Source organism: Ictalurus punctatus, chromosome 18 (assembly GCF_001660625.3).
Source record: "Ictalurus punctatus breed USDA103 chromosome 18, Coco_2.0, whole genome shotgun sequence".
Taxonomy (NCBI): domain Eukaryota; kingdom Metazoa; phylum Chordata; class Actinopteri; order Siluriformes; family Ictaluridae; genus Ictalurus; species Ictalurus punctatus.
In genome coordinates this window covers 15,235,734-15,256,398 of record NC_030433.2, presented here as the reverse complement: position 1 = coordinate 15,256,398, position 20,665 = coordinate 15,235,734, and the positions used below count along the sequence as shown (strand labels likewise).

At 36.9% G+C, this 20,665-nt stretch overlaps 3 protein-coding genes and 1 non-coding gene across 6 annotated transcripts in view; 2 read left to right on the top strand and 2 right to left on the bottom strand.

Annotated features, from left to right (window-relative positions):
• Positions 1–7,783, bottom strand: part of rab34b (RAB34, member RAS oncogene family b) — a 9,561-nt gene extending 1,778 nt beyond the window's left edge. Inside the window, exons 1-10 of one of the 3 annotated variants that reach the window (XM_053687798.1) lie at positions 7,578–7,783; positions 4,627–4,690; positions 3,737–3,822; positions 2,967–3,032; positions 2,679–2,780; positions 1,263–1,327; positions 1,115–1,166; positions 943–1,024; positions 735–825; positions 516–653 (exon numbers count right to left, since the gene is read on the bottom strand). In XM_053687798.1, coding sequence (XP_053543773.1) covers positions 516–653; positions 735–825; positions 943–1,024; positions 1,115–1,166; positions 1,263–1,327; positions 2,679–2,780; positions 2,967–3,032; positions 3,737–3,822; positions 4,627–4,680 — 736 coding nt within the window. In that variant the 5' untranslated portion in view covers positions 4,681–4,690; positions 7,578–7,783. The remainder of the gene's footprint in view (positions 1–515; positions 654–734; positions 826–942; positions 1,025–1,114; positions 1,167–1,262; positions 1,328–2,678; positions 2,781–2,966; positions 3,033–3,736; positions 3,823–4,626; positions 4,691–7,577) is intronic. The other 2 variants (XM_053687797.1, XM_017492231.3) reach the window with 2 other exon arrangements.
• Positions 7,784–7,843: 60 nt separating this feature from the next.
• rpl23a (ribosomal protein L23a) lies at positions 7,844–11,181 on the top strand. The gene is made up of 5 exons (XM_017492235.3): positions 7,844–7,949; positions 8,989–9,169; positions 10,053–10,229; positions 10,413–10,482; positions 11,120–11,181. Exons 1-5 carry the CDS (start codon positions 7,925–7,927, stop codon positions 11,132–11,134), a joined length of 468 nt encoding a protein of 155 aa, XP_017347724.1. The 5' UTR covers positions 7,844–7,924; the 3' UTR covers positions 11,135–11,181.
• Positions 9,886–9,956, top strand: LOC124629189 (small nucleolar RNA Z17). The gene has a single exon (XR_006984099.1). It is a non-coding gene; the product is annotated as a small nucleolar RNA Z17 (small nucleolar RNA).
• Positions 11,182–11,270: 89 nt separating the features above from the next.
• On the bottom strand, positions 11,271–17,924 carry tlcd1 (TLC domain containing 1). The gene is made up of 4 exons (XM_017492232.3): positions 17,446–17,924; positions 16,082–16,164; positions 14,071–14,153; positions 11,271–13,440 (listed from the first exon to the last, which is right to left on the bottom strand). Exons 1-4 carry the CDS (start codon positions 17,649–17,651, stop codon positions 13,057–13,059), a joined length of 756 nt encoding a protein of 251 aa, XP_017347721.1. The 5' UTR covers positions 17,652–17,924; the 3' UTR covers positions 11,271–13,056.
• Between the last annotated feature and the right edge of the window lie 2,741 nt (positions 17,925–20,665).

Genomic DNA, 20,665 nt, shown 5'->3' with positions numbered 1-20,665 from the left:
TACCTTCAAAGTTGGCTTAACAAAATGGCTTAAAGTGGTAAAAACAAAGTGAAAGTATTGGAGTGGCCAACACAAACCGTGTCCTGAATCCCATAGACAATATATGGACTGAACTGAAAAAAGTTTGTCTGAGCAAGAAGGACCACAAACTAGACTGAGTTCTGTCAGGAGAAATGGGCAAAAATTCCAGCCAAATATTGTGAGAAGCTTGTGGAAGGCTACCTCAAGTGTTTACTAGCATATTAACAACGTGTATGAAATAAATGTCTCTTAGTTATTATTTTTTTAATTTAACTCTTATGGAAATAAAATAGTTACCCTAATTGACATAACACAGGAAATGTATGGCAACATAAAATGAGTGGAGTCTCATTAAATTGAGACTGAATGTCTTTAGCTTAAGTGTATGTCAGCTTTTGGCTTCAACTGTATAGTGTGGTTGGGGCTTTAAATTTCTGGCCAGAGACTGACTGCATCTTACAGACTGCAAGCTTGATTAAAAGAAGGACACTTACTAACAATACCGTCCACTTGTTTATTATTGTTCCTCTCCAGTTCAGCTAATACACGTGCCTCAAAGGTCAGTGATGCAACCCGGAGAAAGAAATCCCTCACACTCTCTCCTATACAGAAAAAAACCCCAAAAGGAATCTCTGTGAAATGGAAAAATCATAGCCTGAAGCAGACGTTTGAACTTCAAGCACAAGAAATTGTCCTGCAATGACGTGCCCTACCTGACAGAGCAGACACGGCCCAGTACTCGGCTCTTATCTCCTCTGATAACCTGATGGCTTCTTGCTCCATTTGAGCCAACACATCTGGAGGCTGGAGAGAGAAAGGGAGAGAGAGAGAGAGAGAGAGAGAGAGACAGAGAGAGACTATCACTGCATCGTTCATGCATGTTGGAATGATTTCTTAGGAATTATCAGATCATTAACTCACACTCAGGTCTTTCTTCGTCCCTACGAGGAAGAGCAACACACTGGAAGGATCGTTGTCTATCATGGCATCTTCAAGCCACTGCCTGAAGTAAAAACATGTGACATCCAACAGACAAAAACATACTTACATCTATGTAGTTAGTAGGAAAATGTGTGATATTGTTTGATGTTACCTTGCATGGTCAAGGGAATAGTAGTTGCTTAAGTCAAACACCACTATGATGGCTGAAGATCATAAAAAAACAAAAACAAAGATTTGACCTATGTTTTAGTTCTAAAAGTAATTGTGCATAATAGACCAAGCATTATATCTGTTATTACCTTGTGCTCCTCTATAGTAGGTGGAAGCAACACATTTAAACCTCTCTTGACCTGCAGTATCCCACCTACACAGACCACACATCATTAAACAAACCATTTACCATCATGAATTACTGAAAATATGTATTTCTTAAATTATTTTATCACATAGTATTGCATCTATTGTTTTTTGATTCAAATGATTGTTTTGTTTTATAATATCATTAATACACATGGTGTGCCAGGAATAATAACAGAACTAAATAGGAAATTGTCTTCATTACAATTTCATTTATTCCATATTTTATTATTCCTAACAGTCTAAAGAATGAGGTTTACACTCCGCAACCCAGAACAATTTATCAACCTGTCAAATTGTTGAAATGTATTTGAGCATAAACATACTGCAGATATATATCATCAGGTTTCTCTAACATTTAGGCTTAGTCTGTTTCGCTACAGCACATAGCTATACGAGAACTTGATCAAAGCGTGACACTCACTGTGTAAGGAAATCACACTTAGGGTGCGTCTCAATCAGCTCCCTAGTTCAGTAGTCAGGGCACTGATCAGGGAGTTGGCCATTTTAAGGGCTGTCTCTCAATCGCAAAATCCTTCCGTTCGCTCACTAAAAAATCCTACAGTGCACCACAAAAACCAGGGCGCATCAATGCTCACTATGTTCCCTTACTGGAAATGACGTCATGTTTTCTGAAGCCTCTCAGCCTCAAAAGAAAAGGCAGCCGAACTCTCAGCCAACTTAATATACAAATCTAAGTAGCCTGTTATTGTTCTTGTAGCTCTCAGATGATTACTTACATCAGAGGGGTTTTTTTACTTTACATATGGTTTGTTTGAGCCTAATGACTTTTAAGTTTCAAAGATTTTAAAAAATTCTCTAGTTAGCCTACAAACCTGCTTGAAGTACCATGACAGAAATGCTTGTGATTAAGCTAACAAATTTATATGAAATATAATGTCAGAAAGATATCGGGCCTGCCTGTTGGTGATAAATGCCAGTGGTGATGTTTTACAAAGCGAGTATGGATTAATCTTGTTGGAAATTGAGTCATCAGTGTTTCAATGTGTAATGAGCCAGGGTTCTTACCAGTGCCCGAACTCGTGTACACGATATACTGATTCACGGCCTAGGGAGCTAGGAGGCAGATTAAGGCACACCCTTAGCTAGCATGGTTTTAGACATCTTTAGGCAAACTGACAGTATTAACTGCTGCATTTGTTTAGCTGGCTCCTAACACAACAGAATTTTTGCAGGAAGGTAGCCAAGGCAATTCAACTGCAACAATATCTGATGGATTTTCCGAGATACACGTTACCATTCAATACACAATAGTAGCCCTGTTGTTTTATGTGTGTGCTTTGTATATTGATATATTTCTGTGTATCTATTTCTTTCCACAGTGACTCATGACTCACAGCTGCAGACTAAAAGGCACTCCCAGGATTTCAAACCTCTCCATCTCAAAGTCCACTCCGATGGTGGCTTTGTAGCCTTTCTCATAAGTGTCCCTGCAAAACCTTAGAGCAAAAAGGCGTTCAAACGTTAATTTCATCACAATTTTCACAAGTCCTCCCAGCTTAACGTCTGCAAAATATATCAAAGCATTTTTTAATTTAACGATTTAAATCGCCTTCTCATTTATTTTACTCTCCTTTATATTTCTATGAATTATATAGAATTAAAGAATATTTTGCACTGCTTACCTGTTGATCAAACTTGTTTTCCCCACAGCGACATCACCTACAACTATGACTTTGGCTACGGTGAATCTATTGACAAAATGACAGCATTTTTCAAACTTTACGTGAATACTGTACACTGCCCTCCACTAATATTGACACCCTTGGTAAATATGAGTAAAAAAGTCTGTGAAAAATTGTCTTTATTGTTTAACCTTTTGATCTTTTGTTCAAAGAATACACAAAAATACTCTGCTCTCATGGATATTAAACAATTGCAAATACAACACAGGTTTATAAAAGAAAATCTCGGTTAAATATAGGTGTGCAACAATTACTGACACCCCATGAATTCATATGAGAAAAATATATTTGAAGTATATTCACATTGATATTTTACATTTTTTAGTACACTTGGTTGACTAGGAACAGGAAATTGTTCAATAATGACTTCCTGTTTCACAGGGGTATAAATATGAGGTAACACGTAGGCCAAATTCCCTTAGTCATTCATAACAATGGACAAAGGAACATAGCTGTGATGTGCGGCAAAAGGTTGTTGAGCTTCACAAAATGGGAAGTGTGTATAAAAATATAGCACAAGCATTGAAAATGCCCATTTCCACCATGTGTTTTATTTTTTGAACAAAAGATCAAAAAATTAAACAATAAAGAAAAATTTTCACAGCCTTCTTTGCTCATATTTGCCGAGGGTGCCGATATTAGTGGGGGGCACTGTATTTCCAATGAAAAGCCCTATTTTGATCAGAAAGAGAGTTTGTAATGGGACTTACCTCAGTGAGTCTGACCTCTGACTTGCATTTTGAACAGTAACGTGGAAGTCGGCTTTGGTGTGCACTGCAGCATCTCTGTTAAAATACTAAACAACAGACCAATTAGAAACAGAAAAGGGTTATCCTGTATAAATTAAATAGAATAAAGTGAAGTTCTTAAAGGGAATGTAGGTATTTGATTATCATCGGGTATTAAATTCAGCTTAAACCTTTAAATATTAAATTTTTATTTATTTATTTATTTATTTATTTATTTGTTAGCAAACCAATGACAGCCTAGTTGCACAGTACTGTATAATATATTATTGTATTAAATGTCATTTTCTTTCTAAATTAATTTGATAAAACAGCACTGTGAAATCTAAGCCTAATAGTAAACATGTTTTTTAAAAATGTGTTGTTATTTAAAAAAGATAAATGTCTAAACCTTGATATGGTGAAGGTTTCTGTAAAAAAAAAAAAACGTTTATGGAAGGAGTCGCCAGTGTCAGGCATTAAGTTTTCCACTTTGTGGATGTGATTCCATAGATGTTCTACATTAAATGTAACTATAAATGGTTAAAAATTATAATGTGTCGTTCATTAATAAATTCAAAAATGTAATGGCTGGCAAATGGCAAACTGTTGTGGCATAAAGAGAGTAAAACACTTCAGAATGTGTAAATAAATAAATAAACAGTAGCTCCACTTTGTGTCAGGCCATGTCACACCGCCCTACTGTGGATTAATTTCCTAGAACAGCATGTCACCGTGTTTAATTCCTTTCTTAATCAAGGGCAAATGATAAGGGGCCAAAAAAACAAGGTGGCATATTTAGCGTCAAAGCTTGTACAGTGATAATATTCCACAAATGAGTGCGCATAAGGAATGTTAGACAGAGTGAAGATTACCAGTGGGAGCTCATGGATGATCCTGTCTTCTCGTATAGGTGGTAAAGAATTCATACCTGGGCTGCTTGGGACACACAAACAAAATGCATGTAAAACATCAGGTAAGAATTAGCCTTCAAGAGATTTGTTTAAAAATAAAATAAAATAAAATAATAATAATAACAACAACAACATAAGGATTACATAATAACATAATGCACATAATGATTCAAATTTTTAAATGACTCCCACTCTCCAGAAACTCCAGTGCTGCCTTTTCACCATTAGTCACATCCCAAAGTGTTTTATTCCTCTTACACCGCAGCATTGCCAATGCCAATACTGTATTTAGTAAAAAATGACACATTGTACTTTTTAATCCATTAATAGGTACATGGAAGGTCCAAAAAACAAGTTAGTTCCTATCATCTCTTACATCATAACAGTTATAAACAGCCATTCCATCATCAGCCTCTTTTTTTTTTCTCTATTGACATTAATAAGACATAAAATGCAGCTTGTCATATAACTGAGACACTGGAAAGCACAAAGTGATCTATCCTGAAGATTTAAAGTTTTAATTCTTAGAAAGTGCTGACCCTGGAGACTCCTTCCATAAGTGCTAAAAACATCTCCTTACAGAAAATTTCACCGTATAAATAATTCGTAAGCACTATAGAAATGATTGCATTATAATGAGTGCATTAATATAAATCTGTGATTTGCTGTGCAGCCAGAATTACTGTCAGAGCTGCTGTTAATATAAAATGAATCAATATCTTCTGACCAATCAGATTCAAGAACTGGAAAAGTGGCGTAATATAACCACAATGAGGACCATATAAAGTTTGAAAAGTTAAGAACAGTTGAAGATATAATGAGGAGGATGGTAAGGGTGGCTACATGAACACCAAAAAAGAATTGCATACATGAAAGAAAAAAAAAAGCCTAACTATTGTGGTGAATGTTTGATATTCTGGGGCTATACCCAAACCTGGTTGCATCTGTTTAGAGGTTAAGACCTGGCTAATTACTCACCTATAACACTTTACTAAACATTCACAAATACTTAACCAATGCTTTCATAATGATGAATTAATACTTTGGGCATCAGGAAATAATGACGCATCCACATGAACAGCCGCTGACTTATAAACTGACCAATATTAATAATGGTAATAGCTAAATATTAACATCATAACTCATTTTGCTTCATTATTCCCTGAAGCTTTAAGGCTTAGTGCATGGATTAATTCATCAGTATCAAAGCATTAGTTAAATATTAATATATGATTACTTTTGGAATAAATTCACACCTTTAATATCTGTATACCATGTTGATATTTCTGTAAAGCTGCTTTGAGACAATGTCTATTGTAAAAAGCGCTGTACAAATAAAATTGAATTGAATTGAATTGAACTTTTGTTAACATTAATCTAGAAGCAGAATGACTAAAAATATACCTCCAGATCAACACAGAAATTGTTGCGGGACAAAAAAAAATCACTAATTTGCAATGACCACAGCTCTATTTGAAGCTGAGTGAAAATCTGTAGTGTGAAATAAAGCGAACAGTCCAGATCCACAATCTTAAGAACTTTAAAAAGTTTAAAATGTTCTGCGTGGAGAATTAGACCAAGGAACAAGATTGTTAGACATTACAGGAAGAGACTCAGTGCTCAGTAAAAAATTATACTGTACATGCATATGTTTAAGCTTAAGACCTCACTCAATGCATGCATTATTTATGTGAAATATGTTTTTTTTTTCTAATCTACATGAAATGTTCCAACAATTCTGGAGTTTATTATATATTATATAAAATAAGTCAAGTGCAAATTATTTACTTATTCCACATTATTGTGTAATACTTTTTTCAGGTCTCTTCATTTCATGTTACAGCTTAACAGACTACTCTTAAGAATTATTATTATTAGTAGTAGTAGTAGTAGTAGTAGTAGTTGTAGTAGTAGTAGTAGTAGTAGTAGTAGTAGTAGTAGTAGTAGTAGTTGTAGTAGTAGTAGTAGTAGTAGTAGTAGTAGTAGTAGTAGTAGTAGTATCCATTCCATCAATCTTCCATAACGCTTATCCTACACAGGATTGTGGGGGAGCCTGGAGCCTATCCCAGGGAACTCAGGGCACAAGGCAGGGGATGCCCTGGACAGGGTTCCAACCTATCACAGGGCACAATCTTTCACCCACTATGGACAATTTGTCCAATCAGCCTACAATGAATGGAGGTGTGAGACAAATGTGCTGACCACTTAGCCACCATGCCCCCTAGTATTATTATCATTATTATTGTTGTTGTTGTTGTTGTTTTTCTATATACTTTGACTAAGCCATGGTTCTGAGGATCTGTGATACTTCACTGTGAAGTAGAGCCAGGGGATCTGCAATTTTGTTACAGTGGTCAACATCATAACATTATCAAAGTTATTGTGCTATAAACAATGTATAAATAATGTAAAATGTTAATGAATTATTATTCTCATTATTATTTTTTATTTTTTTTTTACTAAAAAAGGGCTTTCTTTGGATGAAAAGTTCAGAAATTAAAAATAGGCCAACTCTCAACTCAAAATATTATTGCACACCCAAAATCTTACTGTACACATTTAAACAATATGCCTATTATTATTTTTTTCAACAGTTAGAAAAATGTATATTTCCTTAGTGGTTTTGAGAGGTTTTCTTTTTTTTACTGTAACTCCTGGCCTATAGTATGAACACATTATTTTTTAAAACAGCATTAACCTCACCATAAACAAAACTAAGGAACTAAATACTTGTATATTCATGAATTTACAGAAAAATTATTAAATCTTTACTATTTTTCCTTTACTAGCCTAATAAGAAGGGGGGGGGGGGGGGGGGCAGGCGAAATTCACAAAAGACATAACCAGATTCTACATTCAATAATTGTGATTATTACAAATAAACCAAATAAACAGGCACAAATGATACATACCTGAAAATATGCAGTATAATAAGCCTCCTTCGAGTTTTATGAATTTCAAACACCCCACAAGACACCGTTATTCTCTCTTCTCTTGCAGTGACTCATACAAGTCAAGATATTCCTTTAAATATTATATTATAGAAACTAATTTTAACTAACTTGAACGGCACCATTAACCAGTTTCAGACAAAATGCGCTCAGCGTTCACCATCAAACCCTGCCTTCTGCTGGCGAGAATTAGTACTACAGAATTAAATACATTACCCATAAAGCACCGCTATCTTCTCGCGATAAGTGCACACTGCCGAACCCCTGCAAAATAGACCAGGAAACCCCTCTGTTCTTCCTTTCTCAACATGGCCCCGAAGGCGAAGAAGGAAGGTGCGCGATTTCTGATTAATTATTCCTTAAAAACAAGTATTATTCCACAGACTTTGATCTCGATATTTGTCGTGATGGTTATGGAAGCCGTTATGTTTGTACATATGGCCGTTTGGGGCCATTTACACAGCCGTAATGCTGTTTATAATCTCATGAAATGTCGCACGGGTAAAACGTCCACTGTGCAGAGGCACACGTTAGCTTAGCTGGCTCTAAATGGCTAGCTCTAGTCACGTCTTGCTCTTGGTAGATAGTACCATCATGGTAGACCGTGATTATGAAAATGTACTGAAATGTATGTTCACTTTCATGCACTTTGTTTGAATTTAACATTCAAGTAGATACTTAAACACTTGCGATTACTTTGGTTAGCCGGTTACTACTCTGAGGTAATCGCACGTGAATGAGAGTCAAGGCTAATGTTGCGTTCACAACACATAAACGTTCAAAAGTGTTACCAAGCACGATCGATTTGGTGGATTTCTGCCTTAAATATTTGAATAATTTTGTCTTATTGTAGGAGCTGAAGTCCTCAAAGCTGTGTGCTCGTTAGCTGTATAGGAAAGAGTTCTTCCAGACTTGTACAAGTGACATGTCGGTAAACGTTAGGGAATAATGATGGTTGTTCTGTTGTAAAACACCAAGACTGTAAAGACACTGAGCTGTAGTGATTATATTATAGAGAACAAAATTATGCTTTATCAGGTCTGTGTTTCTTAGGTTCATACGACACCTTGTCCAGATCAGTGTTTAAATTCAGATCGTGATTGGGGGTGAAATCATTGCTATTTTCTCGTAACACGTTACAGCTCCTAACAGTTTGACGTTGGACATCTTACAACAGAATATCCATCATTTGGAACAGTGCTAATTCAAAAAAAGTTTGGGAACAACGTTAGATATTTTGTTCGTTTGGACGGTCACTCCTCAGATCTGGCCATGTGTTCACTAAATATATATTTTTGTATGGATTTGTCTCTGCCGTATAATACTGTACCTTTGTGTTCAATCTGTTGGCTTTCCATACTTATTTCCACAGTTGTCCCAGTCAAGACCGAGGCCAAGTCGAAGGCTCTGAAGGCCAAGAAGGCTGTGCTGAAGGGAGTGCACAGCCACAGGAAGAAGAAGGTCAGGACCAGCCCTACTTTCCGAAGACCCAAGACTCTGCGTCTGAGGAGGCAGCCCAAGTACCCCAGGAAGAGTGCACCACGCAGGAACAAGTGAGTTTATTGACCGAAAAGGGGGCAAAGTCCCCCTTTTGAGGGTCTATGTGTTCACCACCCTGGTCCTGGAGTACCCCCTGTCTGGTCATTCTCGAAAAGCGTGACTTACTCGGCAAAAACTCTAGTTAACGCATCTTAATTTAAATCTACACAAAGCAAGTCAGATAATCGGGTTCATAAATAGGTTGCAGCAGAATTTAACTTATGCTTCACTATGCCAGATTTTTACACCATCATAACTTTAAATATACATACAATAACTTAATGCATTATACTAACAACTTTCAACTTTTTTTTAGCACATGGAAACAAGTTTTAAAAAGTGTTTATTAAATTAAAAGAATTATTTAAAATATATGGAGTTAAACAAGATAAAATACCAGTTTGCTGTTGTATAATTACGCAGCATGATTTTTTTGTGTAGTGTTGCTTAGTGGTTTTTTAATGTAAAAAAAAATTCTTTAACAATTGTCATACAGTATAACTACAGTGAGATACATTTCACTTCTATTTAAAATATGTACTTTATTTTTTTTTGTTTTTGGCTCGTTAGCATGTACAGATTTTCCAAATAAAATGGTTCAAAATTGTTAAACTCAGAATGAGAAGTTTTTTTTTTTTAAATAGGCGCAGGGGGAAAAACCCTCAGATTGGTTTCTCCCTGTGGCCCCTATTGTGTGTTTAGGGTCGCAGAGACTTTTCTGCATATTTTGGATGCAAATGATGGGAATTGCGATCAAAGCATGACCTTTTATGATTACAGCTTTTTGAATACTGATGCATCCTCATATCTTTTATTACGTAGTGTGGTGTTTGCTGGTTTAATTCTTGGCAGCATGTCTATAACAGTCTCGTTTCTGATGTCCTCCTACACGTTCAGGTTGGACCATTATGCAATCATTAAGTTCCCCCTGACCACCGAGTCAGCCATGAAGAAGATCGAGGACAACAACACTCTGGTCTTCATTGTTGACGTCAAAGCCAACAAGCACCAGATCAAGCACGCCGTCAAGAAACTGTACGACATCGATGTGGCCAAAGTCAACACGCTCATCAGGTGCAGCTTCAGCCATTTTGGTTTCTACTTTTCAGCCTCCTTCTGTGTAATGATGTAAACCAATGAATAACTCTGATTTATGATGTTCTCAAAGGAACCACTGAACCACAGGAAGTCTTGTGTTTATGGATTTGTGGCAATTTGTGATTGGTAAAATATTCTAATGGTATTTGTGTTGTTTAGGCCCGACGGTGAAAAGAAGGCATACGTTCGTCTGGCACCAGATTACGATGCACTGGATGTTGCCAACAAAGTAAGTGGTCCAAACTGTCAAGACATGGGGGATACTAAATAACCTGAAGTAATCCAAAAGAAAGAATTTCCATAAAATAAGTTACTAATAGTACACAGATGAATAATCATTCACTCTGTGTTGTCCTCTTAATGGCGTATGCAGTGCATGAAAGAGGTGCTTAAATGCTAAATAAGAAATGTGTAATAACTATAAAATTATATTTGAAATATGCATATCTATTAATTGGTTGATTTTTTGATAAACCTATTAAATTCTCACCATTCACACAGACCTAGTACTTGCACTCATACTTTTCTTATTTATATTGCCTAAATGTGTAATAATTCCTGGTCCCTGGGAAATGCAAGGTTAAGGTAATTCCTGGAGGGATTTACCCTTTAACGTTAGACGTATTTTAGTGGAAGAATTCGAGTCTTGCGCTGGTGCGGACTGTCGTGTTTGAGCTCTGAGCAGAACAGGAGACGAGCCACCTTATGCTAGGAGTTTTAATGACTTGAGCACATGATGTCATCATGTCTGACTGAATGAATTTTGATGCATTCAAAGGAACCACTGATGCTCCAGACTGTTCACATTTTCCTGTACACTGCAATTTCATCAATGTTCATGTGTAATTATTTTTTTCTTCTTACAGATTGGCATCATCTAAACTGCTCTTGGTGATGTGTACAGAAGAATAAATGCTTGTAAAAACAGTGTTTTATGTATTTATTTACTCCTGGTGTGTATTAATTGAATGTGTGTTTTAAAATGTTCTTACATTGGAGGATCTGGAGTGATATAAAAAAAACGGCATGCAAAGGCGCAGTGCCTATTTACATGGATATATTTTGAGAGCACAGTTTATCCCTTTAATCACACATCTGAGGTTAGTGCTCCCCCCCCCCCCCCCCCCCCCCCCAAAAAAAAAGCAAAGATTGGGCTAAATTTACAACTTATGCTATTTGTATAACTTTAAATGAAACTAAGACTAACACTAATATAAAATGCATAGTCAAAAAACTGATCATAACACTGCACAGGGTGGTTGTTACATAAAGGTGGTATTGTGTATCGTGTTTAAGAATTCACAGGACGTTTTTGAACAGTGACAAAACCAACAGCAGTGATCAGTGTAATGTTACACTTAAAAAAAAAAAAAAAACAACAATTTTCAACATGCACTGTGTTGCCATAGTGAACGCTTCTTGTCTCTGGATTCCTTGGGCATAAAGTGTTTGGGTAGGTAACTGACTGAAATAAACATCCAGAAAGTGATGTAAGACCAAATGTTCTTTAACACACTGATTTTGAGCAAACTAGAAAAGTGCATGTGGCTACACTAAAGGGAGGTGTTACTGTAATAGCTAGAAAAAAATCTATGATAAAGGTAATTATTTCAAATATATAAAATTAGCACATCTGTATGGATATAAAATGGAAGTTAGTGCTTCAAGTGTGTGATGTTTGTGCAGGTTAGGAAAGAGCAATAATGATTTTATTTTTATTTAGAAGTCATTAAAGCATCCTCCTTTATACACACATACTTTTTAAATGAACAATAATACCCTACAAAAATCTAAATACCTAGAATAAAATGTTTAATTGTTCAATATTCAATGCACCTTAACTCTAATGGCCACATTGCATTACATTACATTTAATTGAAGATGTTTGTAGGTTTTTATATATCTATATCTTGCACATGAACATGGTGTTTATTTTTCTGAGGGTTCACTATTGCGGTGTCATCACACTAATTGCTGCCCTGGAGGGCAGCAGATAGTTAAAATGTGTTCTCTGCTCAGTGTCAGAACCGTTTTTATCTCTCAGGTCTCAGACTGGATATCTGCTGTTATGAAGACTTGAGATTTAAAACACTTTAAATATGTGATTCAAACTGAATGAATTTTGAATAGCTTGACTTCAAATATTTTTAGATGCTTGACAAAGCTGATTAGAGATCAAATTAATTTCACACTTTCTTTTTTCCACCCAAAATAGATCAATATTTTTATGAGGGATTGCAGAATTTGCAGAACACTTTTCCTGGATTTTTCAGTTGCAGCTAATGGACCTACATTGATAAAGTGTTTATCCCTTAAAGACAAATCACATTTCATGTGTTTTCATGTAGTCAGGGACTTCACTGGGCATGAGCCGGGAATTCACCCTGGGTGGGATGCTTATCCGCAGCAGGGCACCATGCATACATGTAACACCTAGCAGCAATTTAGCATAGCCAATACACATACCAGCACGTTTGTGCATACAAGCATGTGGAGAACAACTCCAAACAGTCACCAAACAGTTCAAGATCAAACTCAGGATTAAGATGATAAAAATAAAAACGCATCCTCTACATGTGAAAAGTCCACATTTAAATAAACAATGTGTAAAAAGTGTCAAATTCACATGTGGCGTTTGTGATTTGTCTGCAAGGGAAAAAGTGCTACAGTTTGCAGTTGAGTGTTGTATATCAGTCAGCAATGTGAACTGAAAACCTTAAACTAGACTCCAGTGTGAAATGCAGAGGTTCGCTTTGTGACTTGAGACTGATGTTCAGTATTCTGAATATTCCCCTCTGGCATTTTAGTCCTGGGCAAATTTGCGGATGCCGTTTGATTGGCTGCGCTTTGAGAAGAAATCTGCTCGCAGTAGACGGTAGAAATAAACAAGGATCATGATGTTCATGAGCATCATAGATGCCAGGAAATACCCAGCATGATCCAACCAAGAGTAGTTAACCAGTATATACCACGTCAGGTAGAACTGCGCCCCCAGACGAAAGCTGATGTACGTTGAGACATTGAGAAATTTGTTAATGGTGTAGAGGTGCGAGTCTTTGGCCACTTCTGCCATTTTGAACATGAGCCGTGAATGCAGAAATACACTGTTCACTTCGACAAACAGAGCCACCACAGCGCCGGCCACATAGTGACTCGTGAGAACAGCATACAGGAAAGTCCATATCACCTGCAATGCGAAGATTTAGAGAAATGTGAAGTACACTATATGACCAAAGTATGTGGACCATCACACACAGATGTGGTTCTTTCTCAAACTATTGCCACAAATTATGAAGCACTCAATTGTATAGGATGTCTTTGTATACTGTAGTATTACAATTTTCCTTCACTGGAACAAAAGGGGCCCAAACATGCTCCAGCATGACAATGCCCAAAACGAGGTCCATGAAGACATGGTTTGCCAAGGTTGAAGTGGAAGAACTCAAGAGGCCTGTACAGAGTCCTGAACTCAAGTCTATTGAACACCTTTGGGATGAACTGGAACGTTGACTGCACAAATACTCTTCTCACTTGACATCACTGCCTGATGTCCCCTGATGAATGAGCAAATTCCCACAGCCATGCTCAAAAATCCAGTGGAAGAGTGGAGGTTATTATAAAGGCAAAGGGGACTACATCTGGAATAGGATGTTCAAAAAGCACATATGGGTGTGATGGTCAGGTGTGCACATACTTTTGGTCATGTAGGGCATGTCTTCATCAAAATGTCTTTAAGACAATGAAAAATATATTCAATATAGTTGTGTCCACACTTTTGAACAGGAAGATTATACTGTATCCGAAGCAATTGGTTTACCATCCCATGATGAAGCAGAAACTCCCATGATTCTCGTGCATACCCACTAACGATGATGTCTACAGCATCCTGGATGAAATACCCTGACAAAAAAAGAAAAAAAGTTCAGAGTTTTGAGTGCAAAGGGAAGAATTTTCAAACTGCAATTATAGGTTGGGTTGATGATCATTTTATACATTCCTTCATCAATAACTTTTATTCTGGTCAGGGTTGCAGTAGATAATGGAGCTATCCCCGCAACACTGGGCATGAGGTGGGAATACACGCTGGATGGGACTGGATAATAACTAGTAGCGACAACTTTCAGATAAGATCTGACTTTTTATCTTAGTTTAATGAATTATCTTTTGATATTATGTGAGAGAGGTTTCCAGTTCAAACCTCAAGCATTATCATCCAAATACAGTGTGTCCCAAAAGTCTCCATACATAGGGGAAATTAACACATTACCAAAATGTCTTTTATATTATCTATATTTTTCAGATCGCCTTTACGAACGCCTTTGACAAAAGAAGAACACTGAAATCATTGTCATGCCTCGATCAGGAAGCAATCGCAAGGTTGCAATGGACTTTAACAGGAAACATTGCAAGCACGTCACACACAAAACTGTTGCCAAACTGGGAGCCAAAGTTGGGAGAGACGACTCTGTGTCTGTTTACGAAGAAATGGCAATCATATAGAGGACACCCTGAGGACACTTTTGGGACACCCCGGGGTACATCAAATTGGTTATAGGTTCACATTAAGCAAGGGAAAATGATCAGTGACTTACAGTTCTTTTATTACTTGTACTTGGGAATTGGAAAATGGAATAGAGAAATAGTAAGGACTGATGTCTGTTAGATATTTTCTCTCTCTGCACTGTAAAATGACCTCAGGAGACTCAGAAGTTTAAGTAATTGCCTTGCATTGCTTGCGGTAAGACAATAATGTGGTGCAGCAGGTAGTCTCACAGCTCCAGGGTTTCCTGTTTGATCCTGAACTTGGTGAACTGTCTGTATGGAGTTTGACTGCATGATGTTCCTCAAGGTTTCCTTCCACCTCCCAAAAACATGTGTATGCAAGGTACCCTGTGATGGACTGGCATCCCATCCAGGGTGTCTTCCCACCTAGCTCCAAGGGTTCCTGGGAAAGGCTCCGGATTCCCCATGATCGAAATAAAATGGTTACTGAAGATGAATGAATTTGGCAGTTACACCAAACAGAGAGGCCTCCTGTCAAACTACCACAGGTAATCCTATTTAGTTTTGAACAGTGGATTTATAATGTTTTCCATACTTATTAACCTGACCATTTAATGGTTTCAGCTCTTTTGTAAACACCCATTCCTATTGTATTTATGGCCAACTTTTTCAGTTAACAATCAAGTATTCTTTATAATACCTGTGTATTGTTGCACATCTAACTCATAATCCCATGTTTAATCCCACTTCCCAATCCAAAAAAAAAGCTAAATTCCAAAACATTGTAGATATTTTCATGAGCTATCTTGTCTGACATGGATTGGACAAACACAGGTTTGGTTTGTTAAATTCTAAAGCACACCTGAGTGAATTTAATAAGACACTGTTTAGCTCACCCAGACAGGATGGAGTTTAATTAAACAGGTTACCTCGAAGGAAGCTAAAATAAAACACATTTATCATAGTCTTGTATCAGCAAAATTCATCCCACCAAACTGGATTTTCAAGATGTGATGTTTTTTTGAAGGACAAAACCTTCTCAAGTTTAGGACAGGAAGAAAGACAAATACTTATTCAAAATCTGGGACAATTGTCTAGCACTACAGTCCACGCTTTGGACTTTAATTTTGAGAAGTCGTATTGTGAGAAATGGTTTTGTAGTCACATAAAAAACACACAGCATTGTGTGACAGCCAGCAGGGTTTTATTTAATGCTTTTGCCACTAGGTACTGGAGACATTATGTTTTCGTGTAGTCTGTGCATGGTTTGGAATTGTATGTGTAACATAGTGTACAACGTATTAGAGAAAAACATGATGACTGACCTGTTGAGACGACGACAAGCAGATATGAGACAGGAGTGAAGGACGAGTATAACTCATATACCATCACTGGATACTGAAAAACACTGAGCACACCAACAAGAAGACACAAACAATCACTGATGAGAAATGATACAAAGGCTCTTCAGTGAGTAACGAAACACATTGCTCTCCTTTGAACATCTTTCAAAAATACTGTGTTGGGATTTTTTATCATGCTTTTTGCACAGGGGCATCGTCATGCTGGAAGATGTTTGGGCTCCTTAGTTCTATTGAAGGGAAATTGTAACACTACAGCATATGAAGACATTCTATCAGTCTGTACAGGATTTCGCTGAGGTTTTTTTTGTGATTGTTCCGGCCAAAAATACTTGATTTTGCTGTGTCTTTTTTCAAAATTTGAGATGCAATTTGCAAAGTTTTTTTGTGCTTTTTGAGGAAAATGACTTGAATTGGCAAAACTGCAAGTCCACGAAATCTTTCGCAGTGATGTTTGTTGGTAAATGAGACCTTTTAGCTGTACTCATGTTGGACACATGTGAATTGAAGAGGGTTTTGACTGCTTGTTTGTTGTGATGATGTCACATGATGACTTTTGGCCCAAATCTGCAGAAAATCTGGTCAAGTTTGCTTGATTTTGCGTTCACTTCTGCGATCACAAAATCCAGGAGAGACTGTTCTATAAGCCTGACAAAATCACTGTCTGTTGACTTGACATAGTCAAGTCTCTTCAAGCTGCTTGACTTTGAAATGACAAATAGTTTCACATTTGTATTGCCAAAGCTTGTGCTATAAAACATTAGTTCACAGTTGGTTTACAGTTCTCACAACAAAAAGAATTTGGCATTTTATTTGAATTTTATTTTATTTGAATAACTTAAAGCACCAAAGTACTTTGTTATGGTTACTGAAGTTGAGCTTAAGCTTGTACATCTCATTTAGGATGCATGCTTTTTTTTTAATTACTAATTTCAGACTTTTACCTTCTGTTAAAGTTTGAGTTCAATCCAATATTTTAAAAAGGTGCTTCAAATGGTGCATGCAAATATCCCCATTTTGGACAGTGTTGTGTTTAAACAGTTGCTGTGCTACCTGGGAAAACACTCAACTGCTCCTGTTTCTCACTCATTCTTATGAAACATTCCCACCCACTGCCTGTCTGACATGTTTTTCTAGTTCCTGTATTTTATGGAATTTTCAACTTTGTACACAACACACACCAGTAATTATACATTGACACATTGTATACTTTGGATACATTGTATTTTGCATTTACCATGTTAGACCCTTGATTGTAGTTTAATTCATTATGACTTTTGTCCAAAAGGACATTACATAAATATTGTATTTAGTAGAACATCACTCACCAGAAAATGGCCCAGGTGCCCGTCAGGAGCGAGTGGACGAGTGACACAGAGAGATTCTTCCATTTATAGCTCTTCCATGGATCACGACTAACAATGTGGGGTCTGGGCAGAAACTTCAGCAGTGTTTGGAGCAGCCTGAAGGCCAGTGAACTGCAGAATACATAGAGGACGGGCCGACGCTGCACCTCGTTCAACCAGCCATCCATCCTCCACTCCTGCTCTATTACTTACCTGCCTCTCTCTCTCACACACCCACACTCTGCTGACTTTCCCTTACTTTTAGTTGCTTCCCCTTTTTTTGTGTCTCCTATTCTCCTACATATGGTGATTATCTGTTTTGATAATAAGTGCAGTTTTTCTCTTTCATTTCCTGATCAAATTGGAAGATTCTGGAATTGTTCTGCAACTCTTTTCTTCTTCCTCACTTCTTCTCTCTCACTCACACGCTGTGGCTTAACAATGGGCGTGTGTATGTCTCAATCTCTGCTTGCTGAGCAGTTATTGGCTGAGGAAGAATGAGCTAGCAAGATTGCTGCTACAGGAAATGTTGGTCATACCTCTCTCCTTTTTCTTTCTCCTCAGATCCTGCACACGTGATCCAGTAATACAGCTAAACTTGTCTGACTCCTACAGAGTGTGTGAGAGAGAGAGGAGAGAGAGCAACAGATAGAATACAATAAATCAGAAATCATATTGCTGATCTATTTGAATGGACCATTCAGCTTGAAATAAATTACACCATACAGCGGGTTCTCCCAGTCATGTTTATTCTTGCTCTGCCATGACTTGCTGATTCATTCCATATATTCAAGGGCTTAATTTGTTGGCTTAACTTATTACGGCTGAGTGAAAATCCTTTGTTTTCGGCTCTCACAAAAATTCCGGTTCGGGTGCTAACTTTTTCTTCCTTGTTTACATGTTAGGGGTAAGTCAGAATTGGTTCTGCTCCTACCCTCAGAGTAGCTTACTGACACTTCAGTGCTAACATGATATTGTATACACGTCACCTTACAAATCAAGTGCCATTGTAAATATTAAGACAAAACTACTAAGTGAATATTAGATGGCTAACCATACTCATAAGTATGACATATGAGTTATTTCAACAGTTTTTTAGAGTATACATTCATAATGACGACCACAGTATTCTCAAGTCATATAGCTCAACGTTTTGATTAATTTTCTTTAACAGCAGCTCTGACTGTAGTACTGGCTGCAAGACAAATAACAGGTTTATAGGCAGTTTATGCACTGCTTCGAATACATTATTTCTTTTGTAGTAACAATTTACCAGGGGCTGTTATGGTGGAAGCTCCGCATAAGCATATTAAAAACCATGTGTAATTGTGATAAAAGCTTTCTGTGAGATGTTTACTTAGCATTATTGGAAGGAGTCTCCAAGTCAAGTCAATGGCTTTTACTGTCATTTCAACCATATACAGCTGGTACAACGTTCCTCCAGGACCATGGTGCTACATTAAACAACACATTAACCACATGAGACAACACAGAGCTCAATAAAGACCTATACAGTCTACATAAAGTGCACGTGCAAACATGTGCAAACAACACAAGACAGTACAGTAACTACTAAAACAGGACAATGGGCACAGTAAGTGACAGTATATCGCCAACCAGTACATAGTTGTAGTGTAGAAGTGCCCGATGTACGCGGTAGTGCAAAAAGAATAACAATATAATTTTTTTAAATGCTGTGAATATAAACATAACATATGATGTGTTATATATTACAGTATTCAGCAGATTAGTTTACACCATATGTGGACATAGCAGATATTGCAGTAGCAGCCAGGTAAAGTGTATAATAGTGACAAGAAATTAAACAAAAATATTTACAAGTACAGTAGCAGCAAATGTACAGGTCAGTAACAGTAGAGTAAAGCTTTATGATTTCCACCATGGAAAAGTGTTGAAGAGAGCTTTGCAGCTTCACTGAGACAAGACAAGCTTCATTTTCTTTGTCTTATTCACACCAAGAGAAAGAAAATAAAGGAAAGGCTAGTGAGGGAACTATTATTTGTAATTGTTATTGATAATTGCTAACAGGAATAAACTTGTTTCACATGCATTCCACAACAGTAACCATAACCATAAATTGGTTTAAAAAAAAAAAAAAAAAAAAAAAACCCTCATTCTTTAATAAATGATTTAAAAAATAAAGGTTAACAAATTGCTCTAATACAAGAAGAATAAAACTCTTCACAATGTGCTGTTCTATACTGTATGTAATCAATTTTGGGGTACTAGCACACCACCATTATAGATTATAGATTATAGATTATAACAGCATGCCCCATCATGTTTTTACTTACATAAAATGCATCAGCATAATGACAATATGACAATGTCAAGTTTTGCAAATGTATTGGTACAAAAACAGTTCCGATATAATAATTTTCATGGCATTAGCTACTTAATACAATGTGAGCCCATGGAGCAAAATGATGAGAAAATAAGCTGGCTATAAAAGCCTTGTAATAATGTATTGTGACCTTAACACTGGGGTTAATTCAAAGTTATTAAAGCAGTGGAAATGAATTGAAATGGGCTTAACTGTAGGCAAGAATGATTGTATTATAGTAGGAATTGTTTTTATTTACTTTCCAGCATTCTTTTTAACCACATTAAAAACAGTGAGGCAGTTTGCATGGTTTAGCCAAAGCTTTCACCCCATTCATTCCAGGTCTTCTAACATATCAGTCCTGACTCAAGGTCTTACTGTAGAACTTTAATTATTAACTTTAGTGATCAACTATTTCACTTATGTTAATAACAATTTCCTTGGCTAACTCTTATTTCTAAATGATTTGGCATTGCAATGCTCACCAGATACACCATGCCACTGTGACTTGGAAACCAGGCATGTGAACAGACAATCTTTTCAGCAAAGGTAAAATCACCGATTTTATTTGCACATAATAAACAGAATATATGACTACATCAAAAATACCCTTCTCTAGCCAGATTCTATCCTTCTCCTGATGGCTGGGGAACCAACAGCAGTCCCAGCACCTGAAAAATCCCACCAGAGGACGGCATTCCCAGACAACAAGAGAAAAAGCAGAGTTGCGCATAGCCAGATAGCAAAACTGGCAAGGAAAATACAAGAGGACCATAATATACTGAAATATGTGTTTTATACTACTATATAATGTTATATATTTTTAAGGAGTAAGACTTGATGGGACATGCTGTTGAT